Consider the following 27830-nt stretch of genomic DNA (forward strand, 5'->3'; position numbering starts at 1 on the left):
CAATGCTGATTCTTTTTGCCTCTTGTCTTTGGATAGTCATTGAATGTGAAGCCTCAGCTTTGTAACTTAATATCTTACATTAATTAGCTGCAAAGGTTAGTCATTTGAACAATGCCCATTCAGATTTAACATATGTATTTATTTTAGTAAATTTAAGTTAAATACAAAAATAAGCAACTAATGAAGTTATCAGATTTCTGATTTTCAAATACATGTAGGGGATAGCTCTTTCCCCAAGAGTAGAACTCTAGTTTCAGAAGCACATTCTTTTGAGCATTCATTGACCAGAATTGCTGGCCTGTAGAACTTGGTAGTGGCTACTACTGACAGCCATGCTAAAAGGGGACCACCCAAGTTTTATGTTTCTTAAAGACAAGGGCTTGGCACAGATTGTTGCCAGTGCTTCTCTTACTTAAAGTGGAAAGCGACACAGTGGTCTGTGGAAATTGCTTCAAGGGATGGTCCTGCTGAAATAGATGAGTTGCCTGCCTCTCCAAAAGCCTCTATTATAGAAAAGTTGGTGATTGTTTTGGAGAAATTTGAACTGTAGATGAAGAAAAAAGCATAGATTGTAATTTACTTTATAAATTTAAAGCTGCTATAAAATTCCTGACTTGTTTAAAACATTTTTCTCAAGCAGTTATGTTCAATAGCTAATTGAGAATCTCTAGAGTGATAGAGTTTGGGTTTTGTGTTAAAGTTTCAGTTTTGCACAGACACTTGCTAAACCTCCAAATGTAGGAAAATACTAGGTATTTAAAGGGGATTCATAGTACTTGGGCACAAGCATGGAGAGGAGTAACAGTGAATTTTGGATCTTCTAATAATGTGGAGAGGGACAAATAAACGTTTTTTTAATGGCTTTGATCCTTTCAAAGGGAAGCTGGGAAGGGAAGGCACAGAACAGCCAAAGCCTTGGGCCCTGTTGACACAGACCACCCTTCAGCTTCTCTATCTGGTTGTTCAAAAGCCAGCGAGTTAAAGTTAAGTTCCTTTGAAGGCAGAGAATGTGTTTTTGGGGATGATCTTTAATAACAGGAAAATTAAATCATAAGCATTCAATAGTTTAGATTATGATGATAAAGGAAAGTCTTATTAATTTCTATGATTTGAAATCTCCTTCAAAAGATGAGTAGTTTATTTTCTCTTTGTTGACAGAAATCAAATTGAGTTGTTGAGTGTGGGCCTGTTGCAGCTGTCAGATATTTTGTGTAGTGTTAAGCTGATTGTAGGTGAGAATGTTTTAATCTGATCCCTTTTCCTGTTTTTTGATATTTTTAAGGTGAAAGACTTGGTCGCCAGGATACATGGAAAATGGCAGGAAATAATCCAGAACTGTCGGCCTACTCAGGTGTCATTTTGTTATACAATTTCATGTATTCTTAATAGTTTTGCTGAATGGCACTCTTCATACTGTTTGAAATAAAATAGGGTATAACAGTGCACTTGCTTCTAGTTATCTTAAGATAAACTGAAAACGCCAGTATAATACATGGTTTGTAATTTTTTTAGTTTTCGTTTGCTTTATATTCATTAATTTATTTCCAGAAGTGGTTGAGCCCATTTAAAAATATTACATTGCATCAAATGGAGGTTATCCAATTAGGGGCATTTTTAAGACAGATCTATTGAGATAGAATTCACATACCATAGATTTTACCCACTTAACGTGTACAGTGGTTTTTATTACATTGACAGAGTGAATAACATCACCATAGTCTAATTTTAGAACATTTTCATCACCCCAAAAAGAAATCCCATACCCATTAGCAGTCATTCATTCCCCTTTCCTCTACTACCTTGGTTCCCCTCCTGACTCCTCCCAAATCCTAGGCAAACACTAATCTACTTTCTGTCCCTATAGATTTCCCTATTCTGGACATCGGTAAATTGAGATATACTATGTAATCTTTTGTAATTGGCTGCTTTCAGTTAATATAATGATAAGTGAATCCATGTTATAGCATGTACATCCCTTCTATTGCCAAATAATTTTCCACTGTATGGATATGTCACATTTATTTATCTACTTATTAGACATTTGTATTGTTTTCACATTCTGGCTATTACAAATAATATTTCCATGAACATTTGTATGTAAGTTTTTATGTGAATATGTGTTCTCAAATGAAACATTTGAAAAGGAAGTCAAATTGCTGGGCCATATGGTAATTCTATGTTAAGTGTTTTAAGAAACTACCCGACTGTTTTCCAAAGTGACTGCATCATTTTATATTCCCACCAGAATGTCTGAGGTTTCTAATTTCTCCATATTCTCACCAACACTTGTTTTTACTAAAGCCATAGTAGGGAGTAGGGAAGTAGAATCTCATTGTGGTTTTAGTTTGCATTTCCCTAATGATTAATGGTGTTAAACATCGTCTCATATGCCTATTGGTCATTTGTATAGCTTTTTTGCAGAAATGTCTATTCAGATCCTTTGCCCATTTTTTTCATCCCATACTTCATTTCAAAAAGCCTATTTTTGAATATAGTTATTTGTCTTTTTATTATTGAGTTGTATGTTCTGGATACAAATCCCTTATTAGAGATATAATTTGTAAATATTTTCTTCCATTCTGTATGTTGCCTTTCCTTTATTTTTGTTTATTACGTATATATTTTTGACACTTTTTTTTTGATGTTATGTCTAAGGAGTCTTTGCCTAACTAAGAGGGACATTTTTTTTAACACCTGCTAGTAAGTGTGCCAGCCTGCTTGTTTACAGAGTAACTGGCATAGGATTGTCTAAAATGACGCTTCTCAAATTTTAATGTACATAGGAATCAACTAGGAACTTGGTGAAATATGGATTCTGACTCATAGGTCTGGAGTGAGAACTGAGATATTCTGTACTTCTTTTTTTTTTTTTTTTTTGAGACGAAGTCTTGCTCTGTCACCCAGCCTGGAGTGCAGTGGTGCAATCTCGGCTCACTGCAAGCTCCGCCTCCTGGGTTCACGCCATTCTCCTGCCTCAGCCTCCTCAGTAGCTGGGATTACAGGCGCCCGCCACAACACCTGGCTAACTTTTTTGTATTTTTTAGTAGAGACAGGTTTCACCGTGTTAGCCAGGATGGTCTGGATCTCCTGACCTCGTGATCCGCCCGCCTCGGCCTGCCAGAGTGCTGGGATTACAGGCATGAGCCACCGCGCCTGGCTGATATTCTGTACTTCTAGCAAGTTATCAGATTGATGCCAATGCTGCTGCTTCAGGGACTAAACTTTGAGTAGCCAGGGCCTAGAAGTTGCTTATATTTTATATCAAAATAATAGGAACACTGAATATTAAGTAGATAAAGCAATCTCTCTATTTTAAGTCTTTGAGAAATCTTATATTTATGTTTTGTTGTTTTTGTATTTGTTTCTAACCTTAATAGATTTTCTTTTAATGCTGGTCATGTACTGATGTGGTATTAAAACAGAAAATAATTTAATAGCAAAACTATACTAATCAGCTTAACATTATTTAATCTGCTTAACTAAGCCCTTCCATGTGTGCAGTGGTGAGAAAAACATCCTGCACTTATTTTTTACTGTTTTTTGTTGTTTGACTACTGAATGTGAAATTTGAATCTGATTACCATAAATTTTCAGAGAAGTCAATATAAAGATTTTATTACTTGTCTTATCAAAGCCCATTGTCTGATGATTAGTAGTTTTATAAGGATTAATTCATAATATGATTAAATTTTGCTTTACCCTCTTTTTTCTCCTTCCCTTTTTTAGGGGCAGCTTCATGACTTCTGGGTACCAGATTCTTAATAGGAGTTGCAGCAGCAAAAATATGAACCAAGAGAAATTCAATAAGAGCCTTTCATAGAGGAGTAGAAAGGATTATTACAGAATCCAATGAATGCCAAGAAAATGTACAGCAAATGTGCCACTTGAATATCTAGTATGAAGCTGGTAATGAAGAAATTGCCATTTCTGAAGCAGATATGAAATATGATCTGCTTAATTGTTAAGGCAACTGACCTTTCAAAAGTGCAGAGTCTTATTAAAAGAGGGGAGGGGTAGAAGCAGAATAATAGTCACATGTCTAACCTGCCCCAGTTAACTCCTCTTGTTGAATTATAAGCCAATTATCTTTTTTAGATAGTATTTTTGTCACTTGGATAATCACAGGAAATATATAAGAAAAGAGCTTGGACTAACTTGAGAAGTTGGACATGGAAAGCAAGACCAAGTTCCAGTTGGGTTTAATTTTCCCTCTTGGTTATTTTCGGACACAAAGGGAATGCTTAAAACTGAGTTTAGTAATAAAAAGCATAAATCTCTTCTGTAACTTTTATAAACCACAGGGAGGTTTCAATCCATGCATTTTCCTTCATTACTCAAGATTATAAGTCTGTTTTTAAAATACATCTAAACAAACAGTTGAGAAACAAAAGTTTGGCATGTTGTCAGATCCCCTTAAGAGGAAGAGGTTTAGCTGTAAAGTAGTGGCCCTGTTTTGATGCCAGAACATTCATATGCTATTTGTTCTGGATTTCTTTTAAATGCATGTATTTTAAATACTGGTTAAATCTTAGAATCTTGGCTATATCTTAGAATTCTGGCTCTTGGTAACCATATTACAGAAGTCTATATTGTAAAAGCCTAAAGATCTGGACAAGTTTCCAACAACCTTGTTTCCATGAGTATATAATTCTGGCAGACACCTGAATTCTTTGGGACACTGTGTCTGTGTATGTGTGTGTGTGTGTGTGTGTGCGCTTGTATCTTGAAGTTGTTGCACTTCAAAACCACAGCTGCTGTAAATTCTTAAACACTGGAAAGCCATCCTTTGGTTTAAATGGTAGAGGGTTAGTGGAAGTGCACATGTTGTTTTTAGCCCAGGGGTAGTAACAAACTCTTACTAGCCAACTAGAAAATTATTTTGTTGACTAGATGTCCCTTTTAGGAGGGTTTGTTTCCTGAAAGAATGCCAACTTTTTTTGTTGTTCTTTCAGTATTGGCTTGAGTGACCTGTTCTCCTGAGTGCTCTAGTGTCTCCAGTTGTGGGGGGAGAGATGATGGAGGGGAACAGAAACTGGACTTGATGTTTGCGGTTTGAGAGGCAAGAAAATAAAATAACTTTCTACCTCTAAATTGAGGCTTAGGAGTAAAAAGCATTTTGTCCTAAATTTATCATTTAAAATAGCATCAGTAACTTTTGAGCTCATGTCAATCAAGCATTGGCAGTCAGAGATTTTATAGGGAAGACTAAGTAAATCCAGTTTCCAAGAACCTAAACTGATTGAGGCTCCAAGAGTCAGACCAACAAAAGTTTTATTCTGTGTTGTTTACTGGTAAGAATATTATTATCTTGATACTACCTCTCAAGGGTATTGTTACAAAATGCCACTTATGGTTAAAGAGATAGATACAAAGAGTTCTATTTGACAGACGCTTGAAACTCTGGCATCTATCTGCCCAATGATGGGGGCTTTCGTTCTGTAATTTAATCCTTTGTAGATACATTATTTGTGTGTAATTTTATATGTGTTCATATTTTTCTCATTTTGCATTGTGTAAAGTGTACAAAATCTCAAAGTATAAAATACTGCTTATATTGCTTGTAATTTACAGTGTGTAAATATTTTCTAATTGTGTACATTGATGGGGGGGACAAGTGGGTTATTCAGGTTTTTTTTTAATGACCCTTTTGTATTGCAGTTTCAACAGATAACTGTCCATCAAATTTAAAACCACTTTGATACATTTTTATTTAACAGTTCCAATAAGAAAAAAATCTCTATTTTTAATTATATTTCTCCTTTAGAAAAAAAATACTTCATGGTCCCTTTAAAATAAATGGCCAGACCTCAGTTTAGGCCCTTGTATTTATGACTCTGGTAGAGGTCTTCAGACTCCAGGTCATAGTCCAGTCAGTATTTGCATTTGGGTTCTCATGAAAATTTTGTGACTCTCTTTTAGCACAAGTAGCCCATGGTTTTTCTTCCAAATCAAGTATTTTACTTCTCCCTTGAGTCCCCATGCTTTGTCTCCCTCCTGCTGCTATTGCCCAGTGAATGGGATGGTAGAGAGGGAGAAATGTTCATTGCACAGAGAATGTCAGGCCACTTTGGGGACTTGGCAAACAAAGCTTGCACTGAGTGGTGGTGTGTTTGGCAATATTACTGTGCCAAAAATCACCTTGTCTAATTTTATGGATATGTATGGCAAACTTATTACCCTTCTTGCAAGCTGCACATTAAGGTACTTGTAAGTGTTTATGCTTTTGTGTGTAACTGTTTGCCTTTTCTAACTGCTTTTCTTGTTACTGAAAATATAATTCTACTAGTTTTATCACATTAAGAGGCTCTCCATGCACAAAATGCATTGATGTAGCCGTAAAGTAACAGCATTTGTACATTTTCTATCTCCTGATGGCAGTGGTGCCTTTGTCACCTTTTGGAAGGTTTGCATTTTGTTTCTGCTTTCAAGTGCAAATAGTAGCTTGCTTTCAGCTTCACAAAAATCTCCTCAAATGTAAAAGATACAAAATGGCGTGTTATCATCCAGGCTTAGTTGGAGTATTTGCATTTTTATTTTTATCAAAACAAATATAATTGGTGGGGACTGGCCAGTAATAATGTGTGGCGTCTTTAAGCCAAGGGTAATTTTTAAATTAAAAATGAAAATTTTAAGAGGTAGCCCATTAAACAAGCTACTGAGTTGGAGAATTAGGGGATGACTGTGGTGGTTTGTCGCTAAGGAGGCAATAGTAGGGTCCAGGCGGCGGGGCACGTAGAGCAGTTAGCATGATCCATGGTTATTCCTTACTCATGAACAGTGTCGGCGCACCTCATTATCTGTGCATTTGTTTTTCCTGGGCAGTCCTGTCAGCCAGTTAATCCACCAGCTCTTAGGAAGTAAATACAGATTTTTTTCTTTCCTTTTTTTTTTTTTTAAAGATTTTATACTACATCTTGTTAAAGTCCTATGAATATGTGTGTGTGTGTGCTATTAAAACTGCTTTTTCTCAGTTTGAACATGTGTTTGGTAATATTTGTTTGGGAGTTGGGGAGGCTAAGTTATCTGGAATGCCCTGTTCCCTCAGCCCACCCCAGTCCCCTGGCTTTTAAACATTTCTTCTTGCTTTGGATTGTCCAGTTTTTTAGCTTGATGTCTCCTGTTTCTGGAAAACATAAAGCCACCATTGTACACAGTTCACTTTTATATAACCCAGTTAATTGCTGTATACTTTGCAATCAGGAATTCAGTAATCTCATTCTTACCTCATTCACTATGTTCATTCCACCATTCATTCTAACAATTGAGTCTCAACTACATACTAGGCACTCTTTTTAGGATTCAGTAAGGATTTGATGGTGAACAACATAGAGATCTCATGAATCTTACCTCCTGGTATCCAGGTTAAAATACTTTCTGTTCTTGGGCAAAGAGAATTAGAAACAAATACCCTTAACCTGACTCCCTTGTTCTTGAGCCCAGGACCAAGAAAGAAGAAGCTGTACAATGCAGAAGCAGGGCTTGAGATCACCTCCAACCTGCCAAGCAGATAGAGTTCTGGGTATGCCAACTTGGGAGGCAGAGGTTGAAACCTCATAGGAGGAACTTTGGAGCTCATAGAAGACCTTGGCATTGTCAGAGGCCTTGAGTTCCAAAACCATGCCAGTATTTCTGCCTTCTGACAGGCTGGCTAGAAAGAGACTAAATGGGAGCATTTTTCTCTGACAGTGGGGCGGAGGGATGAGGGGATGACAGCCCAGGAAGAAGCAGAGACATTGCCATAAGTACTTACTAGAGGGCAGGCAGCACAGCTTTATGCAAGTTAAGGGCCTTGACCTTGCCCCAAGGCCTGACCTCAGATCCCAGATTCATCACACTAGCCTTTTGATCTTTGCCAAATTACTTAAACTCACTGTTTCCTCATCTGTTGAATAATGGTGTCTACCTCAGGGTTTGTGAGGACTAAGCAAGCTAATGCATGAAAAGTGCCTAGTACAGTGCCTGGCATACAGCAAGAACTCAACAAATGCTTGCTGCTCTAACGAGGCGTTTCTCTGATGACAGATTTGATCTTAAGCAGACACCTCAGGGTGTACTGACATCTGAGCAAACCATATCTCCAAAAATTATAGTTGTAAGTGTGCCCTATTTCTTTGGATACCGGGAGCTGGAGCTTCTCTGTCCAGCTATCTCTGCTGATTTTTTTTAATTAAAATTTTCACTTTTTAAAAGCCAGCATGCTAAAGCTGAGAAATTGGTGATGGGTGGTGGTTTTCCAGCATTTGTGGAAATGTCCTGACACTCCCTTTCCCTTACTAACCATTCCCTAGGCTGGAGTCAAGAGAGGGCAAACCAGAAGGCCCAGCTTTGGGTCTGACTCCAAGATGACTGGCTGGGAGGAAAACTAAACAGGCTTCTGAGGCACAGTGGAATAGTGAGACTTCTGCATTGTTGCACCGGTGACAGCCCCTACAGAAGAAGCACCTCAGCTGTATATATAGCCAAAATAAAGACCACACCACCTAAAGGGAAAGTGCTGGGCAAACCAGAGATGGAGATGGCAAAGCAGGAACAGAAATGCTGCCACATTGAACAGTAAGCAGGACAACTTGACTAGGCCAGAGTTCTCTTGCTTCAGGGAACCTGCTCAAGTTTCAGGAATTCATACCCACCCCCTTCACCTAGGATCCCTGCTACAGTAAGTAACTGTTCTGTGCAAAGTGGAGCTAAACTCTGGTGTGTAAGTGGCTGACAATCACTGCTGAAGACGGCCAGCACTACCCTCAGCCACTTTCTTACAGCAAAGTTGGGGAAAATAGACTAGCAAAAACAAAACTCATACTTTTCTGTGTGTGTGAAGTTCTCCAGAAGGTTTCCAAATGGAATCCTCTCACAGCCACCCTGCGAAGCAGCCAGGGTAGTGACCTTATGGATGAGTGACAGCCTGTTCAAAGAATGACCTGCCTGTGTCCCAGGATGCAGATTTATGGCTGGGTTAGGGTTAATTTCTTTAGTTGATTTCCAGTTTTCTTTTCCACTGTCTGTCAGTATTCCCCCGTTCTTATTTTACCAGCTGGATTTGCAGAGAGACATACTGTCAATCAAAAGGGCTTCCTATGGACAGCTCCATTAATTGCTTTTACATCTGATACTCTCATTAGGTTTAGAGATTTCACTGGGAGGCTAGCAGAAGGAAATGGATTGTGGTCTGCTATCAAAAGTACTGAAGTAACTGCCCAGTGATCATTGAAATCACACATTTTGCTCATTTAACAATGTCTGAGTTTGCCATCAGCACCTCAGAGGAGCAAAGCTTGGTTCATAAAGTGAAGTTGAGTGATACTGAGCCTACCACACTGGCCTACTCGCCACCTCCAGAGCTATCTGAAGTCAGCACTGCAGGTTCTGTGAACATTTGGGAAGCTGTGCCTCTTAGCCCCCTGGGCCCCTACAGTTTAATTGCTCTCCTATCTGCTACTGAAGGACCAGCAGTCTTCCTACCCTGCCTCCACTGTTACCACCAACCCACTTTTTGATAAGGACTGCAGATTTATCTTTCTTAGCCCTGCCTTGGCTGGTCTTCCCACCTCAGACATCCTTACTCAGTCCATCATCTCTTTCAGGATTTTCTTCTGTGGTCTTTTTCAAACTACGAGCTGACTTTTCCCTTTTATTTCCCACTAGGAACCCCTCCCCGCCCCCCCACCCCCCCCACCCCAGCCATTTCATCAAATCAAACTCACTGCCCTCTTTCATGCCCCTTCCTTAGTTCCCCAACACAAGCCTGTGCATAAGCTTGAACATTTCTACCTTTGCCAATGGTATTTCCCCTTCTGGCTTACCCTGCTTCCTCCTTCTCAGACTTTTCCAGTCTTGATTGTCCTCTCCATAAACACAAGAATGAATTTCAAGGCAAGTTACTTAATGTCTTAGAGCCTGTTTCCCCATCCATAAAATGGGGCTATAAATTCCTCAGGATGGGATGAGGGTACAAATAAAAAATGAAGCAGGATATTCTTTGTAAAAGTGTGTGTACATTTTTTATTGTGTTTCTCCCCAGCTACCTTCCCTCTCCCCGCCACACACATCCTATTTGCAGAGTGTTGGGGGAGGTGGAACTGTGATGTGGGCCCTGCTGTCTAGCAGTCTGCAGTCACACACAGCCATCCAAACTACGAGATTGTATATGATTCAGTGCCAAACTGTGAGCTTTGGGGAATCCAGAAAGAAGGATGAAGCCTTTCCCAAGTTTCCTTTAGTTAAATGTGCCACTTGAATCCTGTTCTGACTCCTAGGCACATGCAAGAGTCAATCACATATGTTCCTGTGGCCTTTATCATTTTGGTCCATCTCTTGAGCCCACATGAATACTGTCATGGATGGAGGGGGAAGGACCAGGCTGGGTCAGGGCCTGAATGCAGGTTTTGTTTGGACTATAGGGGCTAAGTTCACTTTAATAGGCTGTGACCTGTTAAAGGAGGCAGGAACCAAGTTTGCACAGAAGGACCATCCTAGTTGAGTTAAAGGAGTTGGGGAGTTGATTGTGAGGGGTTTCCTAGATTGCTGCTGGGTAAGGTGATTGAATCTGGGAAGGATAGGGTACTTGATTGCCTAGAAGGGTGCACTCTAAGTTCTGGATAAGAATGGTGCCCAAGATGAGCTGGAGGGGAAGGCAAGTGTTTGAATGACCCAGTCCCCGAGGTGAGCCTAGGTTAGGGTTAAGATTTGGTGAGTGAACAGGTGCAAATGCTTGTGGCTTATTTATCCAGAAAAAGCATTTTCTGTGTGCCTTTCAGGTCAGGCTGTTACTTTATCCCCTTCAGGCCTGACCCCATCTCCCCCACGCATAGCTCAAGCTGAACAGCCCCTGAAGCTGGGAATCAAGCCCCTACCTTGTGTTCAGAGCTTCCCCAACGTCCAGTCGCCACCTAGGGTAGCCTTCCCTCCACACCCTAGGCCGAGAGCAGAAGCGGGTGGCAGGAGCACAGGGAGTGAGGTCCAGGTTAGAGGACAGGCCAGAAGGCCCTCCGAGAGGGTCCCCCAACCCCGCAACGCCAGGACAGGTTTGCACGTCCCCAGCAGTAGGCAAGTCAGGGGGGTCCTAGGGTTACAGCGGAGGAGAGGACGGGCTATAAGCATGTGGAGGGTGCACGGGGTGGCGAGGCCACCATCAGGGGGCGATTTCAGGGCCGCAGCGCCTAGAGGTGGGGGGTCGCCCGATGGCCGAAGGCTGTGTGTGAGCCTCGCCCTCAAACCGCCTCTATTGTGCTAGAGTAGGGGGCGCAAAGAAGAGAGCGGCGACCTTCCCCTCACCCCACCCAGTCGGCCCCGCCTTTCAGGACCCCGCCCCACCCCCGGCTCCGCCTCCACCCCCCCCGCCCCGCCTCCACCCCCCCCCCCCGCCCCGCCTCCAGCCGCGGCCCCTTCCTCTCGCAGCTGGTGCTGTGGGGCCGCGGAGCCGCGCGTCGCTGTCTCTATGGCCTCGGATCCGAGCGCAAAGGTGAGCAAGGCGAGGAGTGCGGGCGGCGCCCTGGCGTGAGCCTGGGGCTGCGGGCCGGGGGTCGGGCAAGGCCTCCCCCACGTCCATTCTACCCTCCAAGCTGGGCCAGGCCTTTCTCACCACCAAGTCCCCCGGTCCTGCATGAAGGCTCTAGAGGGGCGCGGGCCAGGCCTCGGGCTGCGCGGGGTGCAAACCGGCCACCACGGAGTCGGGGACCAGCGCGGGGAGGGGGCCGCGTGGCGAACAGTGTTCCCCAGGATCTGGGTCACGTCTCCCGGCGTCCGGCGGGATCGAAGGAGAGCTTGTCCTCGAGCTGCAGCAGTAGAGACTGAGGTTAGACCTGACGAAGGGAGAGGACCGCGGACTGTCCAGGATGTTGGAGGGAGGGGGTCCCAGGGGAGGGGCTCTCTCAAGCCAGGAGAGACCGCCATCCTACTAGGCAGAGGGAAATACCGCCTACACTAGGCAGGTGGACATCTGGGATGAAGAAGGTCGAGAGCCTGCTGATCCTCCATTGATCCTGTTTGAAGGGTCTCTCCTCCCCAATTCCCTCCACCCCAAGATCTAATAGAGGAAAGGTGATCAGAGTTCAGGGGGCTGGCCCTGGGGAAGAACCCGAACTGTGGAACTTGGGGTGGAGTGTGGGGCGTGGACTGGAGACCTTAAACCCGTACTTCGCCACTGAAGGGAGGGGTGATATGCTCCGCCCCGCCCACTTAGCCCCGCCCCCTCCCAACAGGTTAAGTGGGGGCTGAGAGCTCCAGCCCGTCTCCCACCTCTAGAACCGCAATATACATCGGGGTGGAGGAGTACTAAATTATGCGTTCCATTCCATCTTTGCTAAAGCTAGGGGCCTCCTCCTGCCTGAGTTACTTTCCCATTCCCTCCCTTGTAGAGCGGCCTTGACTCATGCACCCATCCCATCTGCCCATCCAAGGTCAGAAGCCTCCCCCATCACCACACACACACACACACACACAACCCCCTCACCACCCCCACACACAAACACACACTTGAAATTGGGCCTTAGAATTGGGACTTTCAGGAACAGAGGCAGGGTTCTGCTCTGCATCTCACCCCAGTGGACACTAGCAGCCTCCAAGCCTATGGCAAAAACTGGACCCCTGTATGCATGTGTGCTTGTCTCTGCATGGATGTAGTTGTGTGTTCAAGAACTGCGTGTGAGCACACATGTACTTGACCCTTCTGTGAACATGATTGCCTGGCCCACTATATCAATGGGTTTGTGTGCATGTCCCTACACATACATGTGTATGTATAGGACCCTCCTGTTGAATAGGTGCACAGTCCTTGACACAAACCCACATGTGTGGGTTTATCTCTCCTCAATGTCTGAGGCTGTGTGACCTGCTGAATGGATGGGCATGTAAATTCAACGTCACATGTGAATATGTATGATTACCTGTGGCTGTGGCCCTCTGTATGAGCATATGTGTGCACAAAACTCCCTGTGAGTATATGTGTGAATGACCCCTGTGAATCCACGTGTTCACAGTCCTCCTTGTGAACGTGTGTGTGTGTGTGCACCCATGTGCATGTATATCACCTTCCTAATAGTCACCCATGTGACTCTTAAACTATAAGTGTGACATGCACCACACTGAGTGGCTCCTCTAACCTGGGGCATGTTCCTCCTAGCCATAGTGCTCCCCACACACATGCCTTTTGCACTGAGCAAATAGGAGGTCCCAAAGGTAAACAGGTGTGCCTCCACAGGGAGGGGTGGGGCATGGCCAGCTTGCCTGAAGCTTCCTGCTGTCCCAGATCCCAAACAGGGAGCCTATGCCCTTTCAGGGTCAGGGAATCCTCTTCTCTCCCTTTCATATTTGACTCTACCCCTCAGGGCTCTGCCCCTGCAGTGCTGACCTTTACCTCTTGAATAATTGCTCCTGTTATCCCTCTGGCCAGTTCCTGATTCCTCCCCTCTTTCCAAGGCCAGATAGTTAATATTTGACCTGGGAGAGGAGGCACCAGTGGCACCCTCTGGCCCTGCCTGTGGGTGGCTGATGAGATGGAATGTATTAGGTCTCTCCACACCTCGCCCAGCCCAGGAACTCTTCAAGGAACCCCTTGGTGATTAGGAGGCCTGTTACAGGGGTTGGGAGAGGCCTGCCACCCACCCCCATCCCATCCCCAACTGGTTGGCTTGAGGGAGGGTCCAAGATGTGTCGGGAGGGGCCAAGGACTCAGGGATCCCATCATTTACCTTCTTCACGTTGCTTATGTCTCAACTGGCCTTGCACACTACAGCCTTCTGCACAGACATTATACCTGTGCAACCAGGGGGATCCTAGGTACCCACCCCAATGCCTGTGAATGCCTACTTGCAGATAGGGACACGTGTGGATGCCTAGCCAGAGGGTGCAATACAGACTGGCGTGGGCAGAGATGTGCACCCCCTTGGAGAGGAATACCAAGAAGTTATAAAGAGAAATTCCAGAGGGAGCTCTCAGGCCAGGGAAAAGAAAAAACAAAGGGAAAGCAGGACAAAATAAACAAAGGCCCATTAAACCTCTCTGGTTAGGCCCTCCTGCATAAGGCACCCCCGCAGGCAGCAGGGGCAGCTGCTGACCGAGTTGCATCTCATTGTTGGGAGAAGCAGGCATTCTCTCCAAGAACCCCAGCTCCTTTGACTTGAGGGCCTAGTGGAGCTTCTGACTTGGCCAGAAGAGGGTCATGACCTTGGGTTTCGGGTTGTGGGCATCTAGGGTCTTGTAAGGAAGGTAAGTTCCACCCCAGCCTCCTGCATCAGAGCAAAGGGATAGACAGAATGATTGTGAGTCTATCCTGGCGTGGGCGTTCTGTGGATGCTGGGCCTCCTTCTTTCAGTGCCCCCTGAAGTCTGGGTAACGCCATCCATCTTCCACCCACATACAGATCAAAGGGCTTTTTTTTCCCCCTGTTTTTTCTTCAGAAAACGGACCTCAGAAAACCAGGACTAGCTCTACTGTCGGGGGCAGGGTGACCCCATCAGTAACCTACAACCCCTCTAGAACTTCACAACTCCCTCTCACCATGGAGTTTGCATTTGATGCAGAAAGGCATGTGATCCCTCCCTCCTTCTGACCTCTTAGCTGGGGATTCCATGGCCACACAACCCTGTGACTCCATGTCCCCCCGATTCCAGGACCCCCCATGGCCCCATGATTCCTTGACTCCTATGACCTTATGACCCCTGACCTTCCAAGTGACTTCCTTGGACTTTGACCCCTGTGACTGTGCTTCCCATTCCCCGCCCCCACAACCTGTGACTCTGGCTCCCTTTGGGGGTCTTGTTAGTCTGGGCCTCCCCAGGAAGATGTGGGGGAGGCTCTGGCCCCTCCTCCTCAGCATCCTCACAGCAACTGCAGTCCCAGGACCCTCACTGCGGAGACCGTCTAGAGAACTAGATGCCACCCCTCGGATGACCATACCCTATGAAGGTTAGACCCTCAACCTCAAAAGGCAGCAGAAGCCAGGGCTGGGGGTGGGGAGGCACCCCAGAACTAGGGCTCACTGTTCCTGCTCTCCCCAGAGCTCTCTGGGACCCGGCACTTCAAGGGCCAAGCCCAGAACTACTCAACACTGCTGCTGGAGGAGGCCTCAGCAAGGCTGCTGGTGGGAGCCCGAGGTGCCCTGTTCTCTCTCAGTGCCAACGACATAGGAGATGGGGCTCACAAAGAGGTCAGGCCCTGGAACCTGGACCACCCAGAGGGTCTCTATGCTTATCCAGCTCCCTGGGACCTCAACTTCCTTAAAACCCTGCCAGCCTTCCATAGCCCCCTAGTCAGACAGCACTGCCCTTCCCAGCCCAGGTGTTCCTTGCATTCAGTGTTCCTCCCGAAATTGATCCCCACCCCAATTTCCCCAACTCTGTGGGGTCCTATTGCCTGGTCCTATGAATAATAGGTATTGGGGTCAGTGCATCAGCCTATTCCCTTTGCCTCCACTAGATCCACTGGGAAGCCTCCCCAGAGATGCAAAGCAAATGTCATCAAAAAGGGAAAAACAACCAGGTATGTGGTCTGCCCTGTCCCCAGCTCCTTTCCTCCCCTTCTTCCTCAATCAGGGATGCCAGGATTGTTGGGGACACAGATGGGTAGGTACAGACCTGCCAGTCAATCTCAGCAACCACAGTAAACATTGTAAGTATTGCCAGAGTGGCAAGCCATGGGCACAGCATTTTTTTTTTTTTCTTTTTTTGAGGTCAGATCTCACTCTGTCATCCAGGTTGGAGTACAGTGACATGATCATAGCTCCCTGTGGCCTTAAACTCCTGGGCTCAGGGGATCCTTCCACTTCAGCCTCCTGAGTAGCTAGGACCACGGGCACATGCCACTCCCAGCTAAGTGTTTTATTTTTTGTAGAAACAGGGTCTTGCTATGTTGCCCAGGCTGGTCTTGAACTCCTGGCCTCAAGCAGTCCTCCTACCTTGGCCTCCCAAAGTGCTGGGATTACAGATGTAAGCCATTGCCCCCGGCATCTGGGCACAGTACTTCTAATTCAACCATCTGGTGGCCTACTAGTTTGTCCCGCAGTGGCACCTTCATCTCCTCTGGGATCCCAAATAATCAAAATAGCAATAAGTAGGCTGAACGCGGTGGCTCACATCTGTAATCCCAACACTTTGGGAGGCGGAGGGTAGGAGGACAGCTTGAGTCCAGGAGTTCAAGACCAGCCTTGGCAACACAGCGAGATCTGTCTACAAAAAAAATACAAAAATTAGCCAAGTATGCTGGCGTGCACCTGTAGTTCCAGCTACTTGGGAAGCTGAGTGGGAGTATCACTTGGGCCTGGGAGGTTGAGGCTGCGTGAGCTATAATTAAGCCACACATTCCAGCCTGGATGACAGAGCAAAACCCTGTCTCAAAAAAGCAAACCAACAAAAAACAGTAAGTAACCTCTACAGATGCTTACTTACGATGGGTTACTTACCAATAAAACCATCATAATAAATTGAACCATTGTTAAGTCAGCAACTATCTACAGCAAGTGATGATTTAGCTATTATCTCAGTTAATTCTAAAATAACCCTATGAAATAGTATTATCCTGCATTTTGCAGATGAGAAAAATGAGTCTTTGGTCAAGGAATAGGTCAAATACCCAGTATTCCATGGACAGGCATTAATGAAGCGTCAGCCCTTTCCAGCTAAAGAATAGGGTGTCTCCAGGGGTCCCATGTCTGGCTAGGTAATGGCTCCATCTGGAGAGCTTTTACAAAATAAACGGCCCTGGGCTGGGCATGGTGGGTCACACTTGTAATCTCAACACTTTGGGAGGCCAAGGCAGGAGGATCACTTGAGCCCAGGAGTTCGAGGCCAGCCTGGACAATATAATGAGACTCTATCTCTAATAAAAAATAATTAAAAAAAAATTCCCAAGATCCACTGGGCCAAGGTGGGCCAGGGGTGGTGTTGGGATAGCTGCGTTTAAAAAGGCATCTCCAAGAGCTTCCATCAAAGGCTGCCTCTTGGTGCAGCACAGGTAGAAAATGGGGCTGGGGAGGCAGATGGAACCAGGTCATGGAAGGCCACAGATGCCCAGCTGGGAGTTTGGGTTTTATTCTGTGACAGTGAACACCCTCACAATTTGATACTTCAGAGGCTCTAACTTTAATGTATCACCCAGGTATATTATAAATGCAGGTGCTAAACTTAGTAGGTCTGGGGAAGGGCCCAAGAGTCTGCAATTCTAACAAGCTCCCAAGTGAGGTTGATGCTGCTGGTCCCCAGACCACACTTTGGATAGCAAGGCTTTATAGAACAGTTCCCAAAGCATGTTCTGAGGAACATTAATTTTCAAAGGAGGGGTTTAAATGTCAAATGAGTTTGGGAAACACTACATGCCCAGTCCCACAATGCACAGCAACATCCTTCAGGCTCTAGGAAGTAAGCCCAGTAAAGATAGGTTTCACCTGTGGTTTCCAAAGTTATTTGACCAGAGAATTCCTCCCTACCCCCCTTTAAAAAATGTAAACATCCGCTGGGCACGGTGGCTCAGGCCTGTAATCCCAGCACCTTGGGAGGCCGAGGCGGGTGGATCATGAGGTCAAGAGATCGAGACCAGCCTGGCCAACATGGTGAAACCCTGTGTCTACTAAAAATACAAAAATTAGCCTGGCATGGTGATGCACCATGCGAGTAGTAGTCCCAGTCACATCACCATGGTGTTGCGAGTAGTAGTCCCAGCTACTCGGGAGGCTGAGGCAGGAGAATCTCTTGAACCCAGGAGGCGGAGGTTGCAGTGAGCTGAGATCATGCACTGCACTCCAACCTAGCGGCAGAGCAAGACTCCGTCTCAAAAAAAATAAAATTAAAAAAATAAATAAACATCTTGGGGAAACATCACTTTAGGAATATTTATCTGGCCCCAGGCACTGGATGGATGAAAACAGGGTGAGTCTGGAGGCAGGAAAAGCAGTGAGGAGGCTGGGGGCATCATTTGGGTCAGAGGAAGGGGCCTGAGCAGGCTTATGGAGATGGGGGACAGATGCTAGTGGCTTGTACCAGGTGAGGGAGCAGGAGGAGACACAAAGAGGCCTGTATGGATTTAAACCCTGGGTAACAGGCAAGAGGAGGAATCATTAACATGGCAAAGGAGTCAAGAGGCTGGCAGCTGAGGGCATTTGACAGGCAGAGAAGACCAGTGTGGCTGGAGTAGGGTGAGTGAGACCAGAGGAATGGGCAGAGTCCCATCACACAGGGCTAGGAGCATGTGGGACTCTATATTCAGGTCACTGATGAGCCGATACAGTGGTGTGATCCACTTGACTTTTTTTCAGACATGGTCTCACTCTGTTTCCCAGGCTGGAGTGCAGTGGTTCACTGCAGCCTCGACCTCCTGGGCTCAAACAATTCTCTTGCCTAAGCCTCCCAAGTAGCTAGGACTACAGGTGCATGCCACCACATAGAGATGAGGTCTTGCTATGTTGTCCAGGCTGGTCTTGGACTCCTGGGCTCCAGTGATCCTCCCACCTCAGCCTCCCAAAGTGCTGGGATTATAGGTGTGAGCCACCACACCTGGCTAGGTTTACATTTTTAGAATATCCCTTGGAAAGTGGTTGGAGAGTAGCAAAAGTGTGTTGTTTGGTAAAATATCTCTGGAAGGAAACTTCAGACAATAGTAACAGCAGTCTTCTTTGCAGGCAACCTGGGAGACAGGGATAAATGGGAGACTCCCTGTTTATAACATACCCCTTTGTACTTTCTAAGTTTTATACTATGTACATGTATTCATTGACTGAATAAATAGCTTTATAAAGTTGTTTTTATAAAAGAGAAGGTTGGGAGGAGCTATCAGGTAGCAACTGCAGATGTCTAAGGAAGAGGTCATGGTGGTCATTTGGACTGGGTGCTGGTGGTGGAGTCAAAGTGGACCAAGTCAAGAGACTTTTAGGACAATGAATTAATTGTGGAGAGGGACTGAATGTGGGGGTGAGGAAGTAGGAAGCAGCAAGGATGATTCCTGGCTTCTAGGTTGAGTCGTAGGTTGGATGAAGTGAGGTGGGAAAGACTGGATAAACAGGTTTAGGAAAGATGTAGGCTATGGAGGAGGGGATGAACTTGGCTTCTGACAAGGTGAGTTTGAAGCATCCCTGGGATATCGGGTGGAGAGCGAGCTGGCATCTAGCGATAGATTTGGTTGTATCACCCCAGCGAGGAGGGCAGGAGTTCCAAGAATAGAAAGAGGTGCTGAGAAGGAGCTGGATGGGAGAGGAGAAGCACCTCAGGATGGTGGAATCCCTGGGAGCTCTTGAACCAGAGGTGGAGGGAACTGCAAGAGACACAGGAGATATTGGCAGAATGGTGTCAGGTAATCTGAGGGACAGAGGAGAGAAATAGGGTCATGTTACTGGGAGGCCAAGGACAGTGAGTTCCAGGAAATATTCTGGAGCAGTGAGAAGGATCACAGGTATCTTGGAAAGAACCGTTTGTCCTGTGGGTGGGGGCAAGAACCAAACTACAAAGCTAGACTAATGGAGGAGGCTTCTAGTCAGGCAGGGGGCTCACAGCCCTCTCCACCTCATCCCACAGACGGAGTGCTTTAACCATGTGCGGTTCCTGCAGCGGCTCAATTCTACCCACCTCTATGCATGTGGGACTCACGCCTTCCAGCCCCTCTGTGCAGCCATTGTGAGTATACCTGTGTTGTGCCAGATCTCTGTTGACTTCATTAGGGATGGGATCATGTTCGAGATGCCAAAGAAGAGACTCAGAGCCAGTGAAGGAGACGGATGGTTTATTAAGGGGACTTCCATACAGGGCAGTCCAGTGGCGGCGGGCTGCACTGGAGAACCATTCCCCTTTGTAAAAACCATGCAGTTTTTATAGCATCTTCACTTAGCATCCTCCCCCTAATCACCTCCACCTGGCAAACTTCATTTAACCCAAAACAAAGGGCCTTGATCCCCTGGACAGCATGTGTTCCACAGGATGGGCTAGGGGCTCAGATGTTCTTCATAGATAAGGAGTGAATCTCTAGGTTGGCCACTTGCAGATTTGGAACTCCAAACATACATTGTTTTGAGGCCATAAGGTCATTCCCAGGGGATGCTTAAGTTATTGCTGTCAGGTGCATCTGCCATACAACCTGCCCCTATCCCTGATCCCTGACCCCAGACTGATCTGACTTTGAGCCACTGTCCCTGCCTGTCCTCTGAACCACTTACTGCTGGTTCCTTGTTCCCTAGGATGCTGAGGCCTTCACCTTGCCAACCAGCTTCGAGGAGGGGAAGGAGAAGTGTCCTTATGACCCAGCCCGTGGCTTCACAGGCCTCATCATTGGTGAGCAGGCCTTCTTCCCTATCACAGACATGGTATTTTTAGGATGTGGATCTCATCTCTAGGACCTGCCACCATGTATATGTCATGTGCCCTGTTGTATATGACATGTCTCTCATGCCTGGAATGTCCCCACGCCAGATGGAGGCCTCTACACAGCCACTAGGTATGAATTCCGGAGCATTCCTGACATCCGCCGGAGCCGCCACCCACACTCCCTGAGAACTGAGGAGACACCAATGCATTGGCTCAATGGTTAGGAGGATGAGGCACAGGATGATGGGGGGTAGGGGACTATTTCTTCATTTTTACTCCCTTGGCCAGCTGACCACCCCACCCCCAAATCCCCAGGTGAGCCTGTCCATTCCATTCCTGTGTGTTGTCAAGTGAGGGGTCAGCCTCAGAGTGGGGGAAAGGAATCCCCAGCCTGTCTCAAAAGCCTCTCAAACTGCCTGACCCACAGATGCGGAGTTTGTGTTCTCCGTCCTCGTGCGGGAGAGCAAGGCCAGTGCAGTGGGTGATGATGACAAGGTGTACTACTTCTTCACGGAGCGTGCCACTGAGGAGGGCTCTGGCAGCTTCACTCAGAGCCGCAGCAGTCACCGTGTGGCCCGTGTGGCTCGTGTCTGCAAGGTGGATTGGGCTGACGTTGGGGCATGGGTATAGAGGCTAGACCTCTGACCCTGGCCCCTTATCCCGTGCCTCTACCTCCCCAGGGAGACCTGGGAGGGAAGAAGATCCTGCAGAAGAAGTGGACTTCCTTCCTGAAAGCCCGTCTCATCTGCCACATTCCACTGTATGAGACACTGCGTGGGGTCTGCAGCCTGGATGCTGAAACCTCGAGCCGTACACACTTCTATGCAGCCTTCACGCTGAGCACACAGTGGTCAGTGCAGGGACAATCGGGAGGCAAGAAACTGCGGACAGCATAGGGGCTGGAGCAGAGGTCAATGAGGATGAGATAGGATCCACTGTGGGGAGGTCTGGCTGCAAAGTGAGAATTTTTTTTTTTTTTTTTTTAAGAGGGAGTCTTGCTCTGTTGCCAGGCTGGAGTGCAGTGGCGCGATCTCGGCTCACTGCAATCTCCGCCTCCCGGGTTCAAGTGATTATCCTGCCTCGGCCTCCCGAGTAGCTGGGACTATAGGCGTGCGCCACCACGCCTGGCTAATTTTTGTATTTTTAATAGAGATGGGGTTTCACTGTGTTGCCCAGGATGGTCTCGATCTCTTGACCTCGTGATCTGCTCGCCTCGGCCTCTCAAAGTGCTGGCAAAGTGAGAATTTTAAGCACATCAAGCTAGGCTAGAGCCAGAGAATGAATGCAGTGGTCCACTGACTCACAGGAGAGGCCCTGTGGGACTATAGCTGGGGTTGGCCAGGGTAACAGTGAGCTTCAGGCTGAGCACGAGTTGGGGGGCAGGCTTGACTCCATGTAACTCACCCCCCTTGCCCTATGTCCCATTCTAGGAAGACCCTGGAGGCCTCAGCCATCTGCCGCTATGACCTGGCAGAGATCCAGGCTGTCTTTGCAGGACCCTATATGGAATACCAGGATGGTTCCCGGCGCTGGGGTCGCTATGAGGGTGGGGTGCCTGAGCCCCGGCCTGGCTCGGTGAGTGCCCAGGCCTGGGGCCAGTGCTGAGTAGACAGAGCCCAGGGAAGGGTCAGAGGGTCTGGCTTTGTGGAGAGGGCAGGCAGGTGGTGGAGTCCCGAGGTTCACCACCTTCGTCCCCCACCCCAGTGTATCACAGATTCATTGCGCAGCCAAGGCTACAATTCATCCCAAGACTTGCCATCCCTGGTCCTGGACTTTGTAAAGTTGCACCCACTGATGGCTCGGCCCGTTGTGCCCACACGTGGACGGCCCCTGCTGCTCAAGCGCAACATACGCTACACACGCCTTACAGGGACACCTGTCACCACGCCTGCTGGACCCACCTATGACCTGCTCTTTCTGGGCACAGGTGCTTCTGATCCCAATCCCTGATCCCTGTTGGCCCTGATCACTAATGCTTCTGAATCCATTAATTCCTGCCATGACTAGTCTGGAGTTCCCAATGTCCTGAGGGTCCACTGCTCCTGGCTGAGTCCTTGTTCTGGACCTCAGGACTCCTGAGCTGTTCGTATTTAGGCCTCTTGCAGGGTGCTGAGAGCAGATCCCATAGTTGGGGTCTAACTCTCTGCTCTTTCCATGCCAGCTGATGGCTGGATCCACAAGGCCGTAGTCCTGGGCTCTGGGATGCACATTATTGAAGAGACACAAGTGTTCAGGGAGCCCCAGTCTGTGGAAAATCTAGTCATCTCTCTATTGCAGGTAGCCCTTCTCTGTGACCCTTAATATAGCCTTGCTGAAATAGGAAGAGGGAGTGGGGAGGTTGGGCAGAGGCTGTGTATCTGTATGAGTGGGGGCGCTGCCGACCAACTGTCCTATCTGGCTCCCAGCACAGCCTCTATGTGGGGGCTCCTAGCGGAGTCATCCAGCTACCACTCTCCAGCTGCTCCCGCTACCGATCCTGCTATGACTGCATCTTGGCCCGAGACCCCTACTGTGGCTGGGACCCTGGCACCCATGCCTGCGCGGCAGCCACCACCATAGCCAACAGGTCCCAGGGAAGCAGGTGGGAAGTGGTGGGGGGTGACAGTCACATGTGGTCTGAGTGGAGGAAGAAGGCCTGATAGCTACTGGGGGAGTGCAGGGGCTAGTTATTAGTAACAGACCTATCTACCCTTTCACTGGGAAACTGAAACCCAGTTCCCCTTGTTCATAAAACCTGATCTTCTGTCCCAGGACAGCACTGATACAGGACATAGAGAGAGGAAATCGAGGCTGTGAGAGCAGCAGGGATACAGGTAAGTGACTCATATGAGTGTGGGTCTAGCTACGCAGACTGTCCTCTTTGCCATTTACTGCCATGTGTACGTATATGTTTGTATCTGAGTGGCTGTGGCTATGTACATTTGGTAAGGATGACTCAAACACAGAGCCTGACACAGAGTAAGTGCTCAACAAACATTTACTGCCCAAATGAATTATAAACTAGGAAACATATTTAAGATGTGAAGTGTCTTGTCACTTCTGGAGCTTATAGCCAAGTAGTGGATGACAAGGGTTCAGGACGGTAATGGGTATTTCCCCAAGGAAGATCGGATGACTGAACTGATATCTGAAGAAAGAACAAAAGTTAATCATCACAGCTAAGATGTATTAAGTATTTACTGTGTGCCAGACACTGATCTAAATACTTCTATGCATGATGTCATCTACTGTCACAGCATTCTTATGAGAAAGGTGCCATTATTATTATCCCCATGAGGGACCTCTCTGAGGCCCAGGGAGTGTAAGTAAATTGCTCAAACTTATTCAGCTATTAAGAAACTGGACCAGAATTCAAACCTGGCTGAGTACAGTGGCTCACGCCTGTAATCCCAGCACTTCGGGAGGCTGAGGTAGGTGGATTGCTTGAGCTCAGGAATTGGAGACCAGCCTGGGCAACATGGCAAAACCCCATCTCTACAAAAAATACAAAAATTAGCCAGGTGTGGTGGCACATGTCTGTAATCCCAGCTACTTGGAAAGCTGAGGTGGGAGGATCACTTGAGCCTGGGAGGCAGAGGTTGCAGTGAGCCAAGATCACACCATTGCACTCCAGCCTGGATAACAGAGTGAGACCTCATCTCATCTCAAAAAAAAAAAAAAAAGAAAGAAAGAAAAAAGAATTCAAACCTGACCCCAAGCAGTCTGATTTGACTTTGTGCTTCTGGTCACTATACTATACTATCTCCCACAAGTTAGCCAGGCAAGCAGAGGACATGGGGTAATGCGGTGACATGCAAGCAGAGGGAGCAGCAGGCAGAGGGAGGCTGGCACATTTGAGTGACAGGAGAATAGGCTGGACAAGTGGGCAAAGGCCATGTTGAAGATTTTGGTCTTTATCCGAAAAGCAATAGGAAACCTCTGAAGAGTTTTAGGCTGGAGAGTGGCATGATCAGATTTGTGTTTTTAAAATACCTCTCATGAAGAATGGATTACATGGGGCCAGAGTGGGCCAGGAGTCATGGAAGGAGAGAAATCAACAGGTCTAAGATAGATGCCAGAAACAGAATCTTAGTGACAGTTAGATACAAACGTGAAGAAGGGCCGGGCACGGTGGCTCATGCCTATAATCCAGCACTTTGGGAGGCCAAGGCGAGTGGATCACTTGAGGTCAGGAGTTCGAGACAAGCCTGGCCAACATGGTGAAACCCTGTCTCTACTAAAAATACAAAAACTAGCTGGGCATGGTGGCATATGCCTGTAATCCCAGCTACTCAGGAGCCAGAGGCAAGAGAATCGCGTGAACCAGGGAGGTGGAGGTTGCAGTGAGCTGAGATCACGTCACTGCACTCCAGCCTAGGCGACAGAATGAGACTCCGTCTCAAAAAAACAAAACAAAACAAAAAGGCGAGCAAGAAAGAGAAGGGAGACTCCCAGGTTTCTGACTTAAGCAACTGTGTGGCTGGTGGTGCCATTCACAGTGGTGGCGATTCAAGGAAAGGACTTGGTGTCGTTGGGGAGAAAAGCTTTGGTTTTGAGGTGTCCAAGAGACCTCATGTGGAGATGCCCAGCACATGGTAGATATCCGAGTCTGGCACTCAGGAGAGAAGTCTGAGGTAGAGATTAGGAGTTACTGGCAGATGGCAGAAATTGAAACCACAGGAGAGGATGAGAGCATGGAGAGAGAATGGAAAAGGGCCCAAGGCACTGCCTGCTTCCTGGGAAGGGCCAACGTGAACCTTCTGTGGAAGCATGAGCACAGAGCCTGGGTCAGCTGTCACTGTGATTCTGGGTTCTGTGCTTGGTGCCAGGGACTTGGCAGTGAACAGTCTGGCTTGCCATCTCTAATCCCTTCCTGGGACGGGCTGGTACTGACCTCTCCCCCAAACCCCACAGGGCCACCACCACCACTGAAGACCCGCTCTGTGCTCCGGGGTGATGATGTCCTCCTGCCCTGTGACCAGCCATCCAACCTGGCCCGGGCCTTGTGGCTACTCAATGGGAGCATGGGCCTGAGTGATGGGCAGGGTGGCTACCGTGTGGGCGTGGACGGGCTGCTGGTTACAGATGCACAGCCTGAGCACAGTGGCAACTATGGCTGCTATGCCGAGGAAAATGGCCTCCGCACCCTGCTGGCCTCCTATAGCCTCACGGTCCGGCCAGCCACTCCTGCCCCAGCTCCAAAAGCCCCTGCCACACCTGGGGCACAGTTGGCACCTGATGTGAGACTGCTCTATGTGCTAGCCATTGCCGCGCTTGGTGGCCTCTGCCTCATCCTGGCCTCCTCCCTCCTCTATGTGGCCTGTCTGCGGGAAGGCAGACGAGGGCGCCGACGGAAATACTCACTGGGTCTGGCCAGCCGGGCAGGAGGATCTGTGGTGCAACTGCAGACAGTCTCAGGCCAGTGTCCTGGAGAGGAAGATGAGGGTGATGATGAGGGGGCTGGGGGCCTGGAGGGCAGCTGTCTCCAGATCATCCCTGGGGAGGGAGCCCCAGCCCCACCACCCCCACCGCCCCCACCGCCACCGGCTGAGCTGACCAATGGCTTGGTGGCACTGCCCAGCCGGCTGCGGAGGATGAATGGCAATAGCTATGTGCTTCTGAGGCAGAGCAACAATGGAGTACCAGCAGGGCCCTGCTCCTTCGCCGAGGAACTCAGCCGCATCCTGGAAAAAAGGAAGCACACGCAGCTCGTGGAGCAGCTAGATGAGAGCTCTGTCTGAGCCCAGCCTCCCAGAACAAATGCTCTTCCAAGCCAGCCTATCTGTCCCAGGCTGGGCCACTGCCTCCCTAACACAGCCACCCTCCCTTCATTACCCCCACTCCATACCCTTCTCCCAACTTTTTGATGTCCCTGTAGGGCTGGCCAGTCAGGCCCAGCCAAAGCCCCCTCCTCAGTCTCCACAGACCCACATGTGAGCAGCCCAGGCCCATCGGTGCTCCTCAGAGGTAGGTGCTCCCTCAGGATCAGGTGCCCTGCAGACCCAGAGCCAGTTCCTATCCCCTAACCTAAACACTTATAGGTGAGGACTCCATCCTCCTGTTCCATTCATCTGCCCAAACCCTTTCTCTTTCTCCCAGGTAGGGCTCTGCAGGTCCATATGGGCTCAATGTCACCACCCTCTGCATGGCCCTGTGTGCTGGATGGTCCTGAAACCAGACAAGACCTCTGCCAGCCACCTAAGCCCTGCGTACATTCACATGCACACGTGGAAGAATGTTTATCGGCTGGGCTGCAGTGCCCCCACCCTCACCTTCTCCTGGTGCATTCCTGTTTCATCCCTGCTTCTGGACTTGGGGTACCCTCCCAATTGCCACATCCTATCTGGTCCTCTTCCCCAGCCCCATGTGGTGACCTCTTTGTCAAGAGCTTGGGAACGGGCCAGCCTGGGGAGGTAAGACTGCATCACTCCCCTCCTCTCCCTTCCTGTGTGGCCCTTGTGAATCAGCCTCCCCACTCTCCTTGGTCATTCTCAAGAGTATGAGAGACAGAGCTCCAGGCATGTCCCATCCCCATGCACATGTGGTAACACACACCTGTATCACACATGCGCTTACATTTCCACTCACATGCACCTCTGAGCTTCCCCTTGCTGTCTTGGACCTGTCTGTTGGGTTTAGTCCGTGGACATTTCAGAGGGAGATCCCCCTCCCATTTAACTGTCCTCACAGGCCCTTCCCTAGGATGGATGACCAACACTGCACTCAATGAGCCAGCCTCTCTTTTGGAGGAATCAAGCATTTGCTTCCTCTAGACTACAGCAGGGAAAGGGAGGAGAAATCTGATGTCTCAACTGGCACATGAAGCCCGTTCTTGGAACTATGCAAAGGGCAGAGGCTGGGAGTTTGGACGCTTAGCTCCTACCCCTGTCCTACCTCACCGGGGCACTTTCAGGGTCCAGGGGCCTCTGAAGTCTCTAGGCCTATATGGGACAATCAATTCTGACTGAGCTCCCCCATTCCCCTCGGGTGAGGATGACTGTTATTTTTGTAGCTGAGAACGTGGAATCCCACGGGTTTTTACTGCCCTTCACCCAACCTCTCCCACCTCCACCCCACAATGAATGTATTTATTGTGAGAATGGCTACACTTCTTTAGGAATGCCCCCACTTACAACCAGGTGGGTGGAACAGGCATGTGACAGAGTGGGGAGCCTGGGCTCAGCTCCTCCCCCTGCCGTTGGTTAATAAACACCCTCTTTCCCCACAGCTATGACTAGTCTGCTTCATCTAGATGGGCCCACCCCTGATCACCAGGGGACAGGCTCCTGAGCCTATACAGAAGGTGATATCTGCCTCCAGGATTGGCTCTGCTCCCCAATACAACTATTTGCAGAGGAAATTGGGATCCTCCGCTTCCATCCTGACTCCTGGCAGGCACACAGGCCTCTTTAGTAAGGTTCACACTATTCATTGATCATGGTGTTAGGGCATGACAAGAAAATGACAACAGTTCAAGAATTCTTACAGGGGTTTCTAGATTTTCATTTCCTGGCTCTCATTTCCCCACCACCCCCCCTTTTTAAACTAAGATTAGAAAATACTCATTAATATCAG

At 47.9% G+C, this 27830-nt stretch overlaps 2 protein-coding genes across 10 annotated transcripts in view; both read left to right on the forward strand.

Annotated features, from left to right (window-relative positions):
• SLF2 (SMC5-SMC6 complex localization factor 2) overlaps positions 1-6977 on the forward strand; it is a 54301-nt gene extending 47324 nt beyond the window's left edge. For 3 of the 4 annotated variants that reach the window (XM_003825480.6, XM_008950805.5, XM_008950806.4), the window contains 2 exons: positions 1283-1351; positions 3727-6977. In XM_003825480.6, the coding sequence (XP_003825528.2) occupies positions 1283-1351; positions 3727-3762 (105 nt within the window). In that variant the 3' untranslated portion in view covers positions 3763-6977. Of the gene's footprint in view, positions 1-1282 lie in introns of all 4 variants that reach the window. The other variant, XM_008950804.5, reaches the window with a different exon arrangement.
• A 4378-nt stretch (positions 6978-11355) lies between these two features.
• Positions 11356-27482, forward strand: SEMA4G (semaphorin 4G). Of its 6 annotated transcripts, none has more exons than XR_001338560.3 (16): positions 11356-11458; positions 14394-14901; positions 14994-15142; positions 15412-15474; positions 19494-19592; positions 20150-20243; positions 20382-20495; positions 20704-20873; positions 20957-21126; positions 21707-21851; positions 21981-22203; positions 22438-22553; positions 22682-22857; positions 23028-23089; positions 25170-26222; positions 26355-27482. XR_001338560.3 is itself a non-coding variant. In XM_008950814.4 (15 exons), the coding sequence occupies exons 2-15, from the start codon at positions 14778-14780 to the stop codon at positions 25994-25996; spliced, it is 2532 nt and encodes an 843-aa protein (XP_008949062.3). In that variant the 5' UTR covers positions 11356-11458; positions 14394-14777; the 3' UTR covers positions 25997-27482. The 6 variants fall into 6 exon arrangements, 2 of the variants coding, with proteins under 2 accessions (XP_008949062.3, XP_057154960.1); XR_608298.4 differs by having other exon boundaries at positions 22682-22842; XR_010113207.1 differs by lacking the exon at positions 11356-11458 and adding an exon at positions 11651-11791.
• The last annotated feature ends 348 nt before the right edge of the window (positions 27483-27830 follow it).

The sequence above is a fragment of the Pan paniscus genome, chromosome 8, assembly GCF_029289425.2.
Source record: "Pan paniscus chromosome 8, NHGRI_mPanPan1-v2.0_pri, whole genome shotgun sequence".
Classification (NCBI taxonomy): Eukaryota; Metazoa; Chordata; class Mammalia; order Primates; family Hominidae; genus Pan; species Pan paniscus.